Source organism: Neoarius graeffei, chromosome 2 (assembly GCF_027579695.1).
Source record: "Neoarius graeffei isolate fNeoGra1 chromosome 2, fNeoGra1.pri, whole genome shotgun sequence".
NCBI classification, from domain to species: domain Eukaryota; kingdom Metazoa; phylum Chordata; class Actinopteri; order Siluriformes; family Ariidae; genus Neoarius; species Neoarius graeffei.
Window position 1 is genome coordinate 5,224,477 of NC_083570.1, and position 18,626 is coordinate 5,243,102.

The 18,626-nt window shown below is 41.5% G+C and overlaps 2 protein-coding genes across 2 annotated transcripts in view; both read right to left on the reverse strand.

Annotated features, from left to right (window-relative positions):
• Positions 1-14,265, reverse strand: part of LOC132879196 (tripartite motif-containing protein 16-like) — a 45,067-nt gene extending 30,802 nt beyond the window's left edge. Inside the window, exons 1-4 of the mRNA XM_060913711.1 lie at positions 13,675-14,265; positions 13,222-13,317; positions 12,850-13,083; positions 12,546-12,717 (exon numbers count right to left, since the gene is read on the reverse strand). Of these exons, the coding sequence (XP_060769694.1) occupies positions 12,546-12,717; positions 12,850-13,083; positions 13,222-13,317; positions 13,675-14,265 (1,093 nt within the window). The remainder of the gene's footprint in view (positions 1-12,545; positions 12,718-12,849; positions 13,084-13,221; positions 13,318-13,674) is intronic.
• On the reverse strand, positions 5,837-7,271 carry LOC132878731 (protein BTG1-like). Its single transcript, XM_060913684.1, has 2 exons — positions 6,618-7,271; positions 5,837-6,233 (listed from the first exon to the last, which is right to left on the reverse strand). The coding sequence occupies exons 1-2, from the start codon at positions 6,775-6,777 to the stop codon at positions 6,007-6,009; spliced, it is 387 nt and encodes a 128-aa protein (XP_060769667.1). The 5' UTR covers positions 6,778-7,271; the 3' UTR covers positions 5,837-6,006.
• Positions 14,266-18,626: the final 4,361 nt, after the last annotated feature.

The window sequence follows — 18,626 nt, forward strand, 5'->3', positions numbered from 1 at the left end:
CAGTGTGTGTGTGCATAGTTTTACACAAGTGTTCCTAATAATGTGGCCATTAAGTTGAATAATACATGCTAACTGCTAGCCTGCTAACATGCTCAGTGTGTGTGTGCATGGTTTTACACAAGTGTTCCTAATAATGTGGCCATTAAGTTGAATAATACATGCTAACTGCTAGCCTGCTAACATGCTCAGTGTGTGTGTGTGCATGGTTTTCCACAAGTGTTCCTAATAATGTGGCCATTAAGTTGAATAATACGTGCTAACTGCTAGCCTGCTAACATGCTCAGTGTGTGTGTGCATGGTTTTCCACAAGTGTTCCTAATAATGTGGCCATTAAGTTGAATAATACATGCTAACTGCTAGCCTTCTAACATGCTCAGTGTGTGTGCATGGTTTTCCACAAGTGTTCCTAATAATGTGGCCATTAAGTTGAATAATACATGCTAACTGCTAGCCTGCTAACATGCTCAGTGTGTGTGTGCATGGTTTTACACAAGTGTTCCTAATAATGTGGCCATTAAGTTGAATAATACATGCTAACTGCTAGCCTGCTAACATGCTCAGTGTGTGTGCATGGTTTTCCACAAGTGTTCCTAATAATGTGGCCATTAAGTTGAATAATACATGCTAACTGCTAGCCTGCTAACATGCTCAGTGTGTGTGTGCATGGTTTTACACAAGTGTTCCTAATAATGTGGCCATTAAGTTGAATAATACATGCTAACTGCTAGCCTGCTAACATGCTCAGTGTGTGTGTGTGCATGGTTTTCCACAAGTGTTCCTAATAATGTGGCCATTAAGTTGAATAATACGTGCTAACTGCTAGCCTGCTAACATGCTCAGTGTGTGTGTGCATGGTTTTCCACAAGTGTTCCTAATAATGTGGCCATTAAGTTGAATAATACATGCTAACTGCTAGCCTTCTAACATGCTCAGTGTGTGTGCATGGTTTTCCACAAGTGTTCCTAATAATGTGGCCATTAAGTTGAATAATACATGCTAACTGCTAGCCTGCTAACATGCTCAGTGTGTGTGTGCATGGTTTTACACAAGTGTTCCTAATAATGTGGCCATTAAGTTGAATAATACATGCTAACTGCTAGCCTGCTAACATGCTCAGTGTGTGTGTGTGCATGGTTTTCCACAAGTGTTCCTAATAATGTGGCCATTAAGTTGAATAATACGTGCTAACTGCTAGCCTGCTAACATGCTCAGTGTGTGTGTGCATGGTTTTCCACAAGTGTTCCTAATAATGTGGCCATTAAGTTGAATAATACATGCTAACTGCTAGCCTGCTAACATGCTCAGTGTGTGTGTGCATGGTTTTACACAAGTGTTCCTAATAATGTGGCCATTAAGTTGAATAATACATGCTAACTGCTAGCCTGCTAACATGCTCAGTGTGTGTGCATGGTTTTCCACAAGTGTTCCTAATAATGTGGCCATTAAGTTGAATAATACATGCTAACTGCTAGCCTGCTAACATGCTCAGTGTGTGTGTGCATGGTTTTACACAAGTGTTCCTAATAATGTGGCCATTAAGTTGAATAATACATGCTAACTGCTAGCCTGCTAACATGCTCAGTGTGTGTGTGTGCATGGTTTTCCACAAGTGTTCCTAATAATGTGGCCATTAAGTTGAATAATACGTGCTAACTGCTAGCCTGCTAACATGCTCAGTGTGTGTGTGCATGGTTTTCCACAAGTGTTCCTAATAATGTGGCCATTAAGTTGAATAATACATGCTAACTGCTAGCCTTCTAACATGCTCAGTGTGTGTGCATGGTTTTCCACAAGTGTTCCTAATAATGTGGCCATTAAGTTGAATAATACATGCTAACTGCTAGCCTGCTAACATGCTCAGTGTGTGTGTGCATGGTTTTACACAAGTGTTCCTAATAATGTGGCCATTAAGTTGAATAATACATGCTAACTGCTAGCCTGCTAACATGCTCAGTGTGTGTGTGTGCATGGTTTTCCACAAGTGTTCCTAATAATGTGGCCATTAAGTTGAATAATACGTGCTAACTGCTAGCCTGCTAACATGCTCAGTGTGTGTGTGCATGGTTTTACACAAGTGTTCCTAATAATGTGGCCATTAAGTTGAATAATACATGCTAACTGCTAGCCTGCTAACATGCTCAGTGTGTTATCTGTGGTTGGTAGAAGAGAGCAACTGGACTTGGTTGAAGATTCTTGAAGACGTTTCGCCTCTCATCTGAAAGGCTTCCTCAGTTCTGTCTGACTAATAGGGAGGATCAAGAACAGAGGTGGGTGTCTAAGACATCTTTTCATGATGCCCTTATCATTAAGTGTAAATGCACTGATTAATGTTTGAATAAAACATTCAACAGCAAGAAGCTAATTGTTGTTGCTACTTCCTGCCTGGACTATTGCAATCCTTTTTCCAGAATTACAGTTTGAATATTAAAGTATATAAGTTTACACCAGCACTTTTATACATACAAGTACTAGTGAACAGGATTGTGAATAAGATTTACTTTAAAATTACAGAGAAAAACATCAGTATGGAGGTGTTGCCACCTGTCCCGGTTTTTCCTGATTGTCCCGGATTTTCATGGTCTGTCCCGGAAAAAAAAAAAATCCGGGACACTGAATGTCCCGGTTTTTTGTACATAATGGGCAAAATGTGTATTTCAACTTGCGAGCCAGCTGAGAACCAGTTTGCTTTTCCGAGCTCGTCGTGCTAAGCGGAGCCACGTCATTACGTCGCTGAATACGTCATTACGTCGCTGTATACGTCAGTTACGGCGCTACGTTTGCATAAACCTTGGCGCGAATATCAAAGCAAAAACACAGAAGAAGCAGCAGCAACAACAACAACAATAATATTAATTAATAATGGATGACTTCGCGTTTGTACAGCTGTTGCTTCTCGTCACTTAAAAATGGCGATCTTTCGCAGTCTTTTTATTGTTGTTGGTCTTAACAACTCCGCCCCCCCACTGACGTAAGCGGTTCTTTCCTCTGGCCCAGCAGAGAGTTGGTGCTAGCCTGGAACCGGTTTTTCTGGCCCCAGAGCCAGTTCTTTGTCAGTGGAAACAGAAAACCCGGTTCCAAACTAAGCACTGGCCCCGAACCAGCCCTGGAACTGCTTTGGTGGAAAAGGGGCAATGGAGGATGCTTGGACTGATAAAAGAAACAGACTCTCTGTTGCAATGCTGAAGGCTAAACTTTCAGTTGTCCTGTACTGAGTTCAAGACATTCATTGAAAATCAGCCAGGACTCATAGCAGCAGCAAAGAAAAACACCAAATATAAATGGAAGATTAGGTAAGGTTTTGGTGAATTAAATGAAATCCAAATAGTCTTATCTGCCTACTCCTGTATGTACTGTATGTGCCCAGTTATATCAGTTCCATGTCCTCCTATGTATTTGTTTAGCCAAGAGCAGCAGAGGCACAGGCAAGCACAAGCAAAGCACACACCACACTCTAAGCAATCAGGTAAGCTGTTTGACACCTTACATTGTTACATTCAGGTATTCTTAGATACAATGAAAAATTAGATTGTTTATTTTTATTCCACATAAGCAAACAAACAACTTAATTATGTATTCCCCTTTTACTTGTGCCCACTACTGCCCCCAGGTGTCCACAACCAAAAACTGTTGGAAATAAACCAAAATAATGAAGACCGGCTATGGACCCTTTTCACGTGACGTCACGACAAACGCGGCCGCCATTTTGGACATGTACTACCAGTAGTTTACCACAGCCAGCATTGAGGAACGGCAACAAAGAAAGTGTTTATTTTCAGCAAGACTTCCATCATGCCACTATGTTGTTGTGCACCTGGATGTAGTAACCATCAACAAACAAGGCAAGGGTTATCATTTTATCGGATCCCGGTAGATGCTGACCGACGGAGAAGATGGATAGCGGCATACCAACGCTTGTGTAGTGACCACTTTGTTGGAGGTAAGACGAATAAAATTAGCCAGAAAAGGCATTACATTGCTGTTAACATTCCATTCTAGTTTACTGTAATTATGATCTGGCAGCTATTTACACTGGATCCAGTGTAAATAGCTGCCGGAGCCAACGTCCGAGGTTCCGGAGCACGCTCGCTCGCGGCCCGGCCAGAGCCGGCGGCCGTGGAGCCAGCGCGCTTGCTCGCGGCCCGGCCGGACGTTGGCTCCAGCAGCTATTCACACTGGATCCGGTGTAAATAGCTGCCAGATCATAATTACAGTAAACTAGTAAATACAGTTTTCTGCATCTCACTCCTTTTTCTTTTATGTTTGTCGCCTTCCTCGCATTCAAACCGATTTGAGCCGAAGTCCACTACATGTCCAAAATGGCGGTCGCGTTTACGAAGGTCACGTGACTGAAAAGGGTCCATATTATGTAAAGCAATTAACTAAACAAATAACTAGCAAAAGCGTCATTTTTACTAATTAGAGCAATACAATTTCAGCGTAGAAGGGCGATTTTTGTCTTGGGTTAGATGTGTGAAGGGCGCCGTTGCTTACAAGCAAAAAGGTCGATTGGATGGTCGAAATGTCCAGGATTTTTGTCAGACACAGGTGGCAACCCTAGTATGGACATGCATGCAAACCTTTATATAATGAGCTACATATTTAGAGTTTGAATGTAAAAAATATACAGATATAAAACTAATCTTTACCTTATTATAGAGAAAAACATTATATTGTTAGTATGGACATAAACCTTTATAAAAAGCCACATGTTTAATTACAAAGTTTGAATGTAAAAGTACTCATAAATCTAAAACTAATAAGATTTACTTAAATTACAGAGAAACATTAGATTGTTCGTATAGACTTGAACCTTTTATATAACAAGGAGGTTGAAGAGTTAGACATGTCTGATAGGAGTCAGTGGGAATGGTTTAAGGTCGAACAAATAGCAATTGTCATGGGTAAAACACTTTCACGGATAAGGAAACAAGAACAAAAGGATCTGATTGATAAAATTAATACATTAGTAAATAACACACAACCAGGCACGTGCACACACAGGGCTTTAGGGGTGCTTGAGCCCCTGCCCTTTTTGCCTCGAATTAAATGTTGCCCTTTTATAATAATAATAATAATAATAATAATAATAATAATAATCCAGTCCTGTTAGAAGTTTAAAACAACGGCGGTACAAAAACTCCACAGCAATCTCCCGGTGTTCCTGTAATCCGGGGTGGCTGCGCGCGCTGAGCTGCCGCTTCTCTGTCCATTGCTGCTCTGCTCGCGCGCGGCCAGTGAGAACAGAGGAGGCGGACAGTGAGGCAGCTTGAACAGTTGTTGAGGCGGTTATGGTCGAACAGTTCGCCCTTTCAAACTGTATGCACATCACATTTGGGCGTTTGAAGGGCTACTGACGTTTGTGCGAGTAATTTAAGTGTCTGTAGTTTAATAATCTGCTTGTTAACTTGTTTGGCTGGGTGACCATTCTCATAGCAGCAACACTGATAAGGCAGTGGATCTGTCACTGGTAGGAGTGGATCAGTGTGGCCCTCTGATGGACCCTTTCCACTGATGGATGCGGTAGAGAGGGGTCAGAAATTATACAACAACAAATGGGCTACAGTTACACCGAAAATGTGCACTTACTGTATTTATAAACTGTATTACGCATCATGCAAATGTAAAACAAACACTATGAAAAAAACTGAAGCATCATCTTTAATCAAAATATATTTATTTAATCATCTTTAATAAAAATATTTACTAAAAATAACATCATCTAAATATTTAAGAATAATAAAAATCTTAATATTTACAAATACAATTATCAAAATATTTACAAGTAATAAAATAATAAATCAAAATATTTACAAATGAAAAAATTAATTTACAGGCGTTAAAATAAGGAACTTAACCAAAATATATCCAATAAATTGGATATATACGTGCAGCGAGACCAGTCATTAAAATCATGTCAAACAGATGTGGGCCAGATGTGCTGAGAGATTAGCTGGAGACGGTCATCACAGAGTTGAGATGAGTCTCCAGCGGCAGTGGTGTGGACTCCTACAGCACACCTATGGACCCGTTCTCCCCGATCCGGTAGGACACTTCGTAGGGGTCGACCCACACTGTCAGCTCACACGGTAAGAGGGCGCGAACCTGCTCCATGCTGAGACCACTGGTGTAAGCAGCCTTCCCTACTAGCGGCTCCATCCTGCGATTGATTCTGAGGCATCGATATCCCGAACCTCTGAACGGTGCGTCAGGGAACCAGTGGTGCTCATAATGCTCTGGAATCAAAGAAAACAGACTTTTAAAAACTCTGTTCAACTCGCAGATTGTTTTAAGAATAGATTTGTTATTAGAATATCATGACTATCATTCACTTGGGATGAGGCTCTCGAGAAAGGCAGCATTTCTGGGCAGTGTTAATGCTCCCGAGATAAAAATCTGTCCGCCATTAAATCTAGGTCTTTATACATCACTGACTTTAACTGAATGCCACACTAATAAGCTTTCCCTTTTTCTCAGACCACAGCAAGGAGTCGGTATAATTGTAAAGGTATTTGTCCATTTCAGTGAAAATGAAAAATAAGAAGATCGAATAAAGACTAAATATGATGTGGATCCTTTTGTCAGAAGTCACAGGTGTGTAATGTGGTGTTTAATCTCACCTCCTAACGCCTCTTCCAGAGAACGGCTGAAGTGTTGGAGCTGTTTTTCGGACAGAGGTCCTCTTCCTCTCAGTAATCCGGTGATGAAGTTCACCGCTGTGGTCACCTCGACTTTCACGCTGAAATATTTTCGTAAACTGCAAAATATCATACGATACATTTTACTTCCCAAGGTACAGCTTTTATATGTTAAAATGAAGCATCTTTAAGTTCGCTTTTAGTCCTCTGGCCTGAGCAGTAGGTCGGCACTTTTCCTTTGTTCATAATACAAAAAGAAAACGACTATTAAAACACAACTCACCTTCTCCAAACTTGTCAAAACTAACTCAGGAGGACTTCAACACTCTTTTCTGATTGTAGTCAGAACAACACACCCAATACAAACGTAAAAGGAATCAACTTTCTTTTGATTAACCTTCACTCCAACAGCACAGAGGCTCAACAGTGTCTGCATTCTAAATAGATGCAGAATCGCTCTGTATATACACACAGCTAATTAAATACGGAATTTGAAGTTAATTGGCTGGGGGGAGTTTTGATTTGAAAAGTGTGTGGGGGGGGAGTTTTGATTTGAATGTTGGGGTAGAGTTTTGATTTGAAAAGTGTGTGTGTGTATGTGAGTGTGTGTGTGTGTGTGGGGGGGGGGGGGGGGGCGACAAAGTACAGGCACAAATCCTCCAAAAGGCTTTAGTTTTTCAGATTCTCCTCCCTGAGGTCTCTCTGCTGTACTCGGGTCTCTCTTACAAAATAAATCTTGATCTCAGTTAAATGACCTGATTAAATAAAGGTTGTATATAAATGAGGGAATAACGTGGAGGAAAGTTCATCCCTCCAATACACTTCCACAGACTTGGCAAGGAGCACTGAAGATATTCTGGAGACTCGTGGTGGCGTCACGACTAAGACACTTCATTTTGGTTTTAATTTGTCACCCATCTGTACCACCTTACTGCTCCATAACAAATCCCTTCCACACATGTTCGTTGATGAGTTTATAACACTCTGTGTGATGCCCTCCAAATGCCCCTGTATGCTGATACCAGTCTGTGAAAGAAAAAAACACAAATGTGACCTAATGTCAGCAGGCAACCTGAATAAGGAGTGAGGATTTCCACATAACAAACTTTAAATAAGGTGAATGAATTAGAAATAAAAGCTAGTACAAACATCTCCAGTGGAAGCATTACACATTACAAATCAAATCCTTTTTTTTTTACATGAAGCAAATCTCAGAGTACCCTGTTCAAAAAATAGCAGTGTGAACATTCTCTTCAATCTCTGTGTTTACAGTATAAACTGAAGAAAATGTCAGATTTAACTCACTGTAGATTAATTAACCAAAATTTGATCGCACAATCACTGTTTTTGATAATTACTGTGCACCTACATTACATGAACCCAACCCAAACTTGTGGCACAGGCAATTCAGCCCAGAATGAGCAATTTGGATTCCACAGTAGTTCAACTGAATTCTTTCACCAGGACTTGATCAAATTTCTTAATGGTTTGTTTTGGAACTGAATAGGTAATGCATCTACTGCTTTGGAAATGTGGAAATATTGGTTGTAATAGCTCTTATATCCACTATTCCACTGATTTTACACAATTGCATAATAAGTAGACAGGACAAGAATGAGCAATTTGAAGGACTTAAGCATCATTACACTTAAGAAGTGTTTAGTCTGTGCTATAGCTTCACCTTGATGAATTTCACTAGGCAATCACAGGCTTGTCGAGCCGAAATCTTCCCTGGTCTTTTGCGCCCTTGACTCGAAGGTGGTAGAAGGTGGACCAGCAAGAGAATGGAGGACATGTCACTGTCCCAGCCTGGAGAAATCTCATCTCATCATCTCTAGCCGCTTTATCCTGTTCGACAGGGTGGCAGACAAGCTGGAGCCTATCCCAGCTGACTACGGGCAAAAGGCGGGGTACACCCTGGACAAGTCGCCAGGTCACCTGGAGAAATAGAAAACAATGAACCAGTCCAAAACCCCAGTAACCTGTCATCTCATCTCATCTCATCTCATCTCATCTCATCTCATCTCATCTCATCTCATCTCATCTCATCTCATCTCATCTCATTATCTCTAGCCACTTTATCCTTCTACAGGGTCGCAGGCAAGCTGGAGCCTATCCCAGCTGACTACGGGCGAAAGGCGGGGTACACCCTGGACAAGTCGCCAGGTCATCACAGGGCTGACACATAGACACAGACAACCATTCACACTCACATTCACACCTACGGTCAATTTAGAGTCACCAGTTAACCTTACCTGCATGTCTTTGGACTGTGGGGGAAACCGGAGCACCCGGAGGAAACCCACGCGGAGACGGGGAGAACATGCAAACTCTGCACAGAAAGGCCCTCGCCGGCCACGGGGCTCAATCCCGGACCTTCTTGCTGTGAGGCGACAGCACTAACCACTACGCCACCGTGCCGCCTGCCAGCATCCTTATTATTGCATTGCTGCCACCTTCTGGATCAATTCCTTGCACCATAATAAAGTGTCTTGCAAAAGTATTCATCTCCCTTGGTGTTTGTCCTGTTTTCTCGCATTACAAGCTGGAATTAAAATTAATTTTGGGGGGGTTATAACCATTTGATTTACACAACATGCCAACCACTTTAAAGGTGAAAATTGTTGTTTTATTGTGCCACAAACAATAATTAAGGTGAAAAAACAGAAATCTGGAGTGTGCATAGGTATTCACCCCCCCAAAGTCAATAGTTTGTAGAGCCACCTTTTGCTGCAATTACAGCTGCAAGTCTCTTGGGGTATGTCCCTGTTAGCTTAGCACATCAAGCCACTGGGATTTTTGCCCATTCATCAAGGCAAAACTGCTCACACTCCTTCAAGTTAGATGGGTTGCGTTGGTGTACAGCAATCTTCAAGTTATGCCACAGATTCTCAATTGGTTTGAGGTCTGAGCTTTGTTCAAGCCATTCCAAGACATTTAAATGTTTCCCTTTAAACCACTCCAGTGTAGCTTTCGCAGAATGTTTAGGATTATTGTCCTGCTGGAATGTGAACCTTCATCTCAGTCTCAAACCTCTGGCTGACTCAAACAGGTTTTCGTCCAGAATTGCCCTGTATTTACTGCCATCCATCTTTCCTTCAGTTCTGACCAGCTTCCTGTCCCTGCAGATGAAAAATATCCCCACAGTATGATGCTGCCACCACCATGCTTCACTGTAGGAATGGTGTTCTCAGGGTGATGGGTTTGTGCCACACATGGCATTTCCCATGATGGCCATAAAGATCAATTTTAGTCTCATCTGACCAGAGAATGTTCTTCCATGTGTTTGGGGAGTCTGCCACATGCTGTTGGGCAAACTCCAAACATGTTTTTATGATGATTTTTTTCTGTAAGTAATGGCTTTTTTTTCTGGCCACTATTCCATAAAGCCCCGCCCACTCTGTGGAGTGTACGGCTTAAAGTGGTCTTATGGACAGATACTCCCATCTCCACTGTGGATCTTTGCAGATCCTTTGGTGTTATCTTTGGTGTTTTTGTTGCATCTCGGATTAAAGCCCTCCTTGCCTGGTCTGTGAGTTTTGGTGGGCGGGGCCTTCTCTTGTCAGGTTTGTAGTGGTGCCATATTCTTTCCATTTTGCAATAATGGATTTAATGGTGTGCCGTGAGATATTCAAAGTTTGGGATATTTTTTATGACCCAACCCTGATCTATACTTCTCCACAACTTTGTATCTGACCTGTTTGGAGGCTCCTTGGTTTTCATGTTGTTTGTTTAGTCGTGTTGCAGAGTCAGGGTCCTTCCAGAACAGGTTGATTTATTTACACAGACATCATGTGACAGATCATGTGAAACTTTGATTGCACACAGGTGGATCTTAATCAACTAATTATGTGACTTATGAAGTGAATTGGTTGGAGCAGCTCTTATTTAGGGGTTCATAGGAAAGGGGGTGAATACCTATGCACACTCCAGATGTCTGTTTTTTTAATCTTAATTATTGTTTGTGTCACAATAAAACAACAATTTTCACCTTTAACGTCGTCGGCATGTTGTGTAAATCAAATGGTGCTAACCCTCCAAAAATCCATTTTAATTCCAGCTTGTAACGCGACAAAACAGGAAAAACACCAAGGGGGATGAATACTTTTGCAAGACACTTTACAGCAGCTTGCTGACATCCAAAAAATGTCAGTTGTAGGTTTACAGTGATTTTCACCAACACATATTTAAGACACTGTAGTTATTTCCCACAGATTAAATAATCTAAAAATATCCATCCAAAGTGGAGAAAAACCCCGTTGCGTATCAATACAGCGGCTTGCTGACATCCCGACCTCAGTATTAAAAGCTTCTGTCTGAAAATGAGTTCAGCACGGAAACTTCATCACTGGGGGAAACTTTATTCTCCTGTGCTCTTAACTTTTATTCTGCAAAGCTTTGATTGTAATATTTGAATAAAAATCCCAAACTCACAGATAAACCTGGATTTATAAGGTTCTATCTGCGGGCCAATCATCATCCAGGCTGAATATGGGATGAACACGACATCGGCAGCCTGAACCGATCATGTACTGGATGTTCTAATGGAGTTTAAATATTGTTCAATGTTTTACAATCAAATCTCAGGGTTTAGAAACAACTTCAGATTTGAAAAAGTGAATGTGGATTTTACATCTTAGAACACAAGCAGAAAAATCAAATTCATTCCAAAAGTGATGTTTTATTTTTATATAGTGTGACCTGAACAGGTTTAAAATGTTGTTCTGTTCTGGCTTTATTACTGTTTATTAGTTATTTAATGAGACGCTGCTTAATATGAAACAAACACAACTTTATAATGCGAAGGTCATGAGATCATTTTCTTTTTAAATTTGACGAGTTTCTTGTCTGACAGTTAATTTTTAACATTTCCTTTTTAATTATTTTAAATTATTCATCTGTTTTAATTTAAATATTAAAATGAGTGTTTTTGTGCAGCTGGACTGTGTTCTAGTGAAACAGACGACTGAGCAACAACGTGGCAATGTGCAGGAATTTTACAGAAAACACTACACACTTTTATTCTGGATCACACAATCTCACAGAACCATAAAACAAGTAGACCCCAAACCCAGCGTATAGAGTCTGAGTGAACGTGGTGTGGACTCTGTGGAGGAGCTTCATCGTGTCAGAGACGCTGTAGAAGGACTGCACTGTGATCCACATACACTCCTATTCTGGAGGCTGATGGAACTCTGAGAACTGTCATAATGTTGTTGTGATAGAAAGAGAGAGAAGAAGAAGAAGAAGAACACCACAGACTCCAGGACTGATTGTTGAATCCAAACTCACATTCACCACCCTGTCCTTTCCTGCTGATGTCTTTATATGAGACTGATATGGACACACCATCACCGCTCCACTCCACCTCCCAGTAACAGCGTCCACACACACTCTCCTTACATAACACCTGAGGCCAGGAATCAAATCTCTCTGGATGATCAGAGTAATGCTGCTCTCTCCCACTGCCTCTCACCGCTCTGTTCTTCTCAGACAGAATGAGGTAACGATGTGCCGTGTTGGGATCCAGAGTCAGATAACAGAAATCTAAAATAAAAGAGAAAAACAAACTGAACAGTGTGAACATGTTGGGTTTAATTCACACAATATATTTACGTGAAGTGTGTGTGTGTGTGTGTGTGTTAGATGTACATTTCAGAAACTCTTCTCTGCTCTGTGGTTCTGGTACTGAAATGGTCTGAACTGCTGCAGCTGTGGAGAGAAAAATGGAAACATGAGTTTGTGTAAAAGATGGAAAGAGTTTAAAGTGATCCAGTCAGTTTATTCATTTTGAATCAGTGTTTTAGTTCAAAGTGTCGGGTGAATAAAGTGTCTGCAGAAAAGAAAGCAGGAGCATCGCTAAGAAATAACACATCACTGTGTTTCTCCAGCAGGAACAGCTCCTCTTACCATGTGGAGGGATTTTGTTGAATTCCTCCTCACAGAGTTTTTTGAGTCTCTTTTTCAGATCTGAGAGAGAATTCCTCACTCCATCAAATGAGAGATGTTGATGGACAGTGATGCTGGATGTGTGAAATGATGCTCTGTTCCACTGAGGAGACCGACGTCTGGAAGCTAAAACCTACAGAAAGCAAATGAAATGTAAAACCCACTTGTGATGTCAGACAGGGACATTTATTGTTCCCTTAATGAGAGGTGTTTTAGAGAGTGTGTGAGGAACAGCTGGCTCTGTAGATCAGACAGTGAGTGTTACCTGGAGGAAATGGATGTGATCGTGTGTGTGTGAAAGCTGCTCCAGCTCAGTGACTCTCCTCTGAAGATCAGCAATCTCCTGCTCCAGTTGCTCCAGGAGTCGTTCAGCTCGACTCAGTTCAGCCTTCTCCTGATCTCTGATCAGCTCCGTCACCTCCCAGCGCTTTTTCTCCATGGAGCTGATCAGCTCAGTAAAGATCCTCTCACTGTCCTCCACTGCTGTCTGTGCACTGAGCTGTTAGGACACACACACACACACACACACAAGATTTAAAGCTCATCTATCATTCCCTCTCTTACTGGGACTGTAAATGACTCGTTGTCCATGTTGTGTGTGTTTCTAGGAGCAGCTCTGTCTCTGCTCACTGCTCACCTTTATAGTGTTCACAGCCTGTTTCAGCTCCTGCACCTTCTTCTGCTTCTCCTGGATTCTCTGCTGGGATTTCATCTGCTCCTCCTTTAACTCACTCTGAGGACAAATAAAATACATTCAGCTTTTTATACAGTACGAGCGAACTGGTTCCATATTAATGTCAGTTCAAAGTACATTCATGTTTCTTAAAGCTGTGAATGTTATGTACTGTGTGAGTGAGAGAGAGAGAAACTTTCACTAACTGGTCGAACCAGATTACGACCATCACTGAAGACAAATTTAACACTCTGTTCACCAGAACACAGACAATTTTAATCAGCTTTTACAGAATCCTTCTGATTGATAGATACATTGAACTTAAAGTTCAAATCATATCACTGACTAAAGCACCTGTTTCTAGATGCAAAACTCTAATGAAGATGATTTAATTCTGGAAAGATTTCTAGTTCTCACCTGTTTCTCAGCTCTTTCTGCTGCGGCTGTGATGGTGTCGTGACCTTTGTGATGATCCATCGTACACAAATAACAGATGCAGGCTTGATCAGTACGACAGTAGATCTCAATCAGCTTGTGATGTTCAGAGCAGATCTTCTCTTGGAGTTTAGCTGAGGCTTCAATTAATGTGTGTTTTTTCAAAGCAGGAACTTCAAGATGAGGTTTCAGATGAGTTTCACAGTAAGAGGCCACACACTTCAGACAGGACTTGACGGCTTTGTGTTTTCTCCCGGTGCAGAAATCACACTCCACATCTCCAGGTCCAGCGTAACAGTGAGCAGGAGAAGCAGCTTGGACTTCAGTCTTCTTCAGTTTCTCCACCACTTCAGCCAGCATGTTGTTTCTGCGTAGAACAGGCCTTGTAGTGAAAGTGTCTCTGCACTGAGGACAGCTGTAGACGCCCTTCTGATCCTCCTGATCCCAGCAGCCATTAATACACACCTTACAGAAACTGTGACCACAGGAGATAGTCACCGGATCCTTCAGGAGATCCAGACACACTGGACACATGAACTGGTCCTGAGCTACTGAAATACTGGCCTCCGCCATCTTCCTGAACTCACACACTGAGTGAGAGAGAGAGAGAGAGAGAGAGAGAGGGGTTAGTTTTGTTTTCTCTGAAATGAGGCGTGACCTCCTGGTCCTGTGTCTGTGAAAGAGAGATAATGTGAGAGGAGGAGCACAAACACAGAGAGATCATGAACACTCTTCTATTAACCATTTCATCTCCCTTAAGTGCAGAAATATAACCCATGTAACCGCACTGATTAGGATTAATTTCATGACATTTTATGAACGTTGAAAATGGTTGATTCAGTGGACTCAACTAAAGTTAAATAAATAAATGTAGTGGGAAAAATCATTCAGAAAAATCTGGAAGTCCAACTCTCTTCATTTAAAGGGTTTGAACACAAACACAATCCATCTCTTTTGTTTTCTCCATCACAACACACACTTCTGACCTTCACTAATTCACACATTCCCTCCTCTTTCTTGACGAATTCAGGAAGAAACTTTCTATGCAGGAAATGCAGAAGAGAACGTCATAATATTAATGACTCAGCAGCCAGAAAGATAAAGGTTTAGATGATAAAAAGATGATGTTTTATTGATCATTTAAACAAGTTACAGGAAACTTTTCCTTTTTTATCTGTATATTTTGTGTATAATTGTGTGCAACTGTGTTCAGTACAGTTGGCAGAGACATGTTTATCGCTGTCAGTCATCTGCTTTGGTTCATTATCCTTCTGAAAAATCCACTTCTGTTGGTTGAATCATTTCTCTGCAGATTTCTGAAAGTTCATGACGCCGTTACTGAACACAAGCTCACCAACAGCGCTGTAGGAGAAACAGCCCCAGCCTCCTCCGTGCTTTATAGTACCTTAGTGCAGTTTGATTGGAATTCTTCTCCTGGCTTTCTCCACACAAACACTCGACCACCACATCCATCCAAGTTCAGTTTGGATTCATCTGAAAATAAGATGCTTCTCCAGAAGCTGCTGTGTTTCCGTGTGTTCTTTTGCAGATGTCACCTTTATTTTCTTCTTCTTGAGGCTGATGAATGGTTTCTGCTGCATTACTCTTCCTCTGTCCCCATGCTCCATGGTCCTGATTTGAATTGTATCTCATCTAGTTGTATCTGTTAATCCTCATCGAGATCAAGACTTGCTGCTGTTTCTCGGCTGTTTTTCTTCATTTTAATCACAATTTTGCTGCCCAAATCAGCTGGTGGTATTTCTAGGGCTGCCTGTATGTTGTCTGTTTTCATTCATGAATCCTTCTTCTTTTATCAAGTTTTGCTGATCAGGTGACTGGAGCGGCTTCTTTCTGCAGCCATGTTATGACTAAAGAGTGGCCTTCTTTATTCATTTAAAGCAGATGTGTATGTAGTCGATTCCCTTCAGGTTCATACAGGTGTCTCGAGCAGAGTACCCACGTGGTGGAGCATCACATTAACTATGGATTCACTGGAATGACCAGAATAATATTAAGAGTCCAAATACTTTTGAAAAATGTAATCATGACCAGTGTATCCACAACCGCAAATCAGAAAACATTGGGACAGTAAAGCATTTGCCACTTTATAATGTTGCCGTTTGAGGGCAGACTCAGCCTTTCCTGGATCCTGATTTTGTACCAGATCATGACTACAATCACTTGTTGACATCCCCTGTTTAAAATCTGTGGTATCCTAGAAGTAATAGCCGAGAGACAGTAACATTACAGTCTACGTGCTTCCCACTTTATTCTTCTTCTCCAATACAACATCATACACATGAACATCATGGTGCACTCTAGCACCCTCAGCAGATCAGAAATGTTAACAGGACACAACATTTCCTCCTTTCTTGAAGGAATTACTTCAGTAAGTCTGTGAAAGTGTTATTTAACTCAGTAAGATCAACTTACAACCTTTATCATTAGAATGGATAACTCATTAACCACAACTGGTTTTTATACTAGCAAAGACAATTTCAACATCTTATCTCATCTCATTATCTCTAGCCGCTTTATCCTGTTCTACAGGGTCGCTGGGAATTTCAACATGTTTGTGATTAAAACTAGCTTTGGTCACTTCAACCTTGTAATACCAATCTCTGTCGAGTAACCCTATCATTATGGGTGATATATTGAAACTTAAAATTATACATAGCATGAAATGAGCTCATTAGTTTATTAGTTATTATAACTCAGAACTTAGAACAGTATCAATGTATATATATTTTTTCACATAACATCAGTATTCGGTATATTGCTCCTGTTCATCTTCCCCTTACAAAGTCTGTTAACCACGGTGGTGGATTTCTGACTCAGAGGTTGTGCCTCGTGTCTGGTTCTTGCTCAGCCTGCACATTCTCAGGCACAGTGAGTCTATCAAGCATAGTATCATTGTCCTCACTGGTGCAAGCTGGAGCCTCCTTTGGGAAGTGCACCAGCTTTGTGGCATTCCATTTCCGACCATCGCTGAAAAGGTTAGCACTTGGTCCGACTGTCTTCATGAGAGTCAGAGGTTCTGTGTATCTGGATGATCCTTTGTAGACATGTTCAGCTCTCCGGGCTTGTACAGTATCATTCATTTAGAAGGTGGACACTTGCGCCTCTCTTTCTGTCTGTGTACTCCTTCACTGCAAAAAATGATATCTTAGCAAGTGAAAATATCTTGAAAATAGTTGAAACGATCTAGCATTTCTTATTAGAAGAAAACAAGACACCAATTTTGAGATTATTAAACCTAGTTCTAGATTACAACCAACTTATTCTAAGATGTCTTACCAAGTGTAATTATCTTACTGCACTGGCAGATTATTTCACTTGATTATAGTCTAAATGTTCTCAAATTTATTATGTTTTTCCTTATATTAGGATGGCTAGTTTTAGCAGTGTTTCTCTTTTGTTGATTTTGTCTCACAGTCTCTTTGACTTGTTCATGTGGTGTAATTTTGTGTGAGACAGGAAAGATGTTCAGTTTTGTGTGCATATTCCTATTTCTCAGCAACTTAAATGGAGTAGCTCCAGTAGTACCATGCAGTGTAGCACGATAAATCTGTAAGAACTCTGTCACTGCTTGTTTCCATGGCTTGTGCATTCTTTCTGCAGTCTGGAGACACTCTTTCGGCACCCTATTGAATCCTTCAATCTCTCCATTTGCTCTTGGGTAGTAGACACTGGAGTGCAGATGTTTAATCTCTCTCTCAGAAAGTTGACAAATTCATGGGAAGTAAACTAATGTCCATTGACAGAGATCAGGCAGGTAGGGTTTCCTTCATGACTGAACACTGTTGCTAAAAAGCAAATAATCACCTCTGTTATGACTGTAGAAGCAAATACTACTTGTGGCCCCTTACTGTAAGGGTCTGTGAAAGTGATAGCATAACGACAGTCCCATGTGGCATGCTCAAATGGACCAGTTATGTTAATGGCCACCGGGCGACACGGTGGTCTAGTGGTTAGCACTGTCGCCTCACATCAAGAAGGTTCTGAGTTTAAGCCCAGTGGCTGACAGGGTCCTTTCTGTGTGGAGTTTGCATGCTCTGCATGGGTTTCCTCCAGATGCTCCAGTTTCCCCCACAGTTCAAAGATATGCGGTTAGGTTAACATGGACTTGGGCTGAAGTGCCCTTGAGCAAGGCACCTAACCCCCAACTGCTCCCTGGGCGCTGTAGCATAGCAGCCCACTGCTCTGGGTATGCATCTGTGCTCATTGCTCACTTGTGTGTGTTCACTGCTTCAGATGGGTTAAATGCAGAGGACAAATTTCATTGTGCTTGAGTGTGCTGTCCATGTGACAAATAAAGGGTTCTTCTTCTTTTCCCGTGGCCCATCTGGCAATTCCACAGGTGTAAGTGGTGCAGGTTCAATCTTCACCGTTTTGTCATTCTATTGGCATGACACATATGAAGCTATCTTAGATGGTACATATTTGTCCATTTGTGGCCACCAATAAAGCTCTTGCAGTCTCTGCTTAGTGCGCACTACTCCCCGGTGCCCTTCATGTGCCAAGTCTATCACTTTGGAACACAGTGATGTAGGCACAATGAAGCGGTCAGTACCCCCCTCATGACAAGTGCATTATCTATGGCCAGTTCATCTTGCACATTAAAGTATGAAGCCAGTTCATTTGTCACATTCTTTCTGCATTTTAGCCAATCTTTTTGTGTCTGCTGTTGCAACTGAGTCAATTCAGGGCAAGGTTCACATGCAGTGGTAAACTCTGGCAAAAACATGGCATGCAAAGAATCCATAAAGACAGTAGCCACTATGTCCGGTTCCACTTCACCTTCTTTTGTTGTAGGCAGTGGAAGCCTAGACAGGCAGTCCGCTATCACATTCTGTTTTCCAGGGCGGTAAGCTACATCATATGCAAAGCAAAGTAGTTATGCTGACCACCTTGCAATTCGCAGTCCAGCACGG

Excerpts from the sequence above, each read along its gene's own strand:
- LOC132878731 (XM_060913684.1), bottom strand. The coding sequence starts at position 6,777 with ATGTATCGTATGATATTTTGCAGTTTACGAAAATATTTCAGCGTGAAA. Across the intron at positions 6,234-6,617 it reads TCTGGAAGAGGCGTTAGGAG|AGCATTATGAGCACCACTGG; the intron begins GTGAGATTAAAC and ends CTTTGATTCCAG.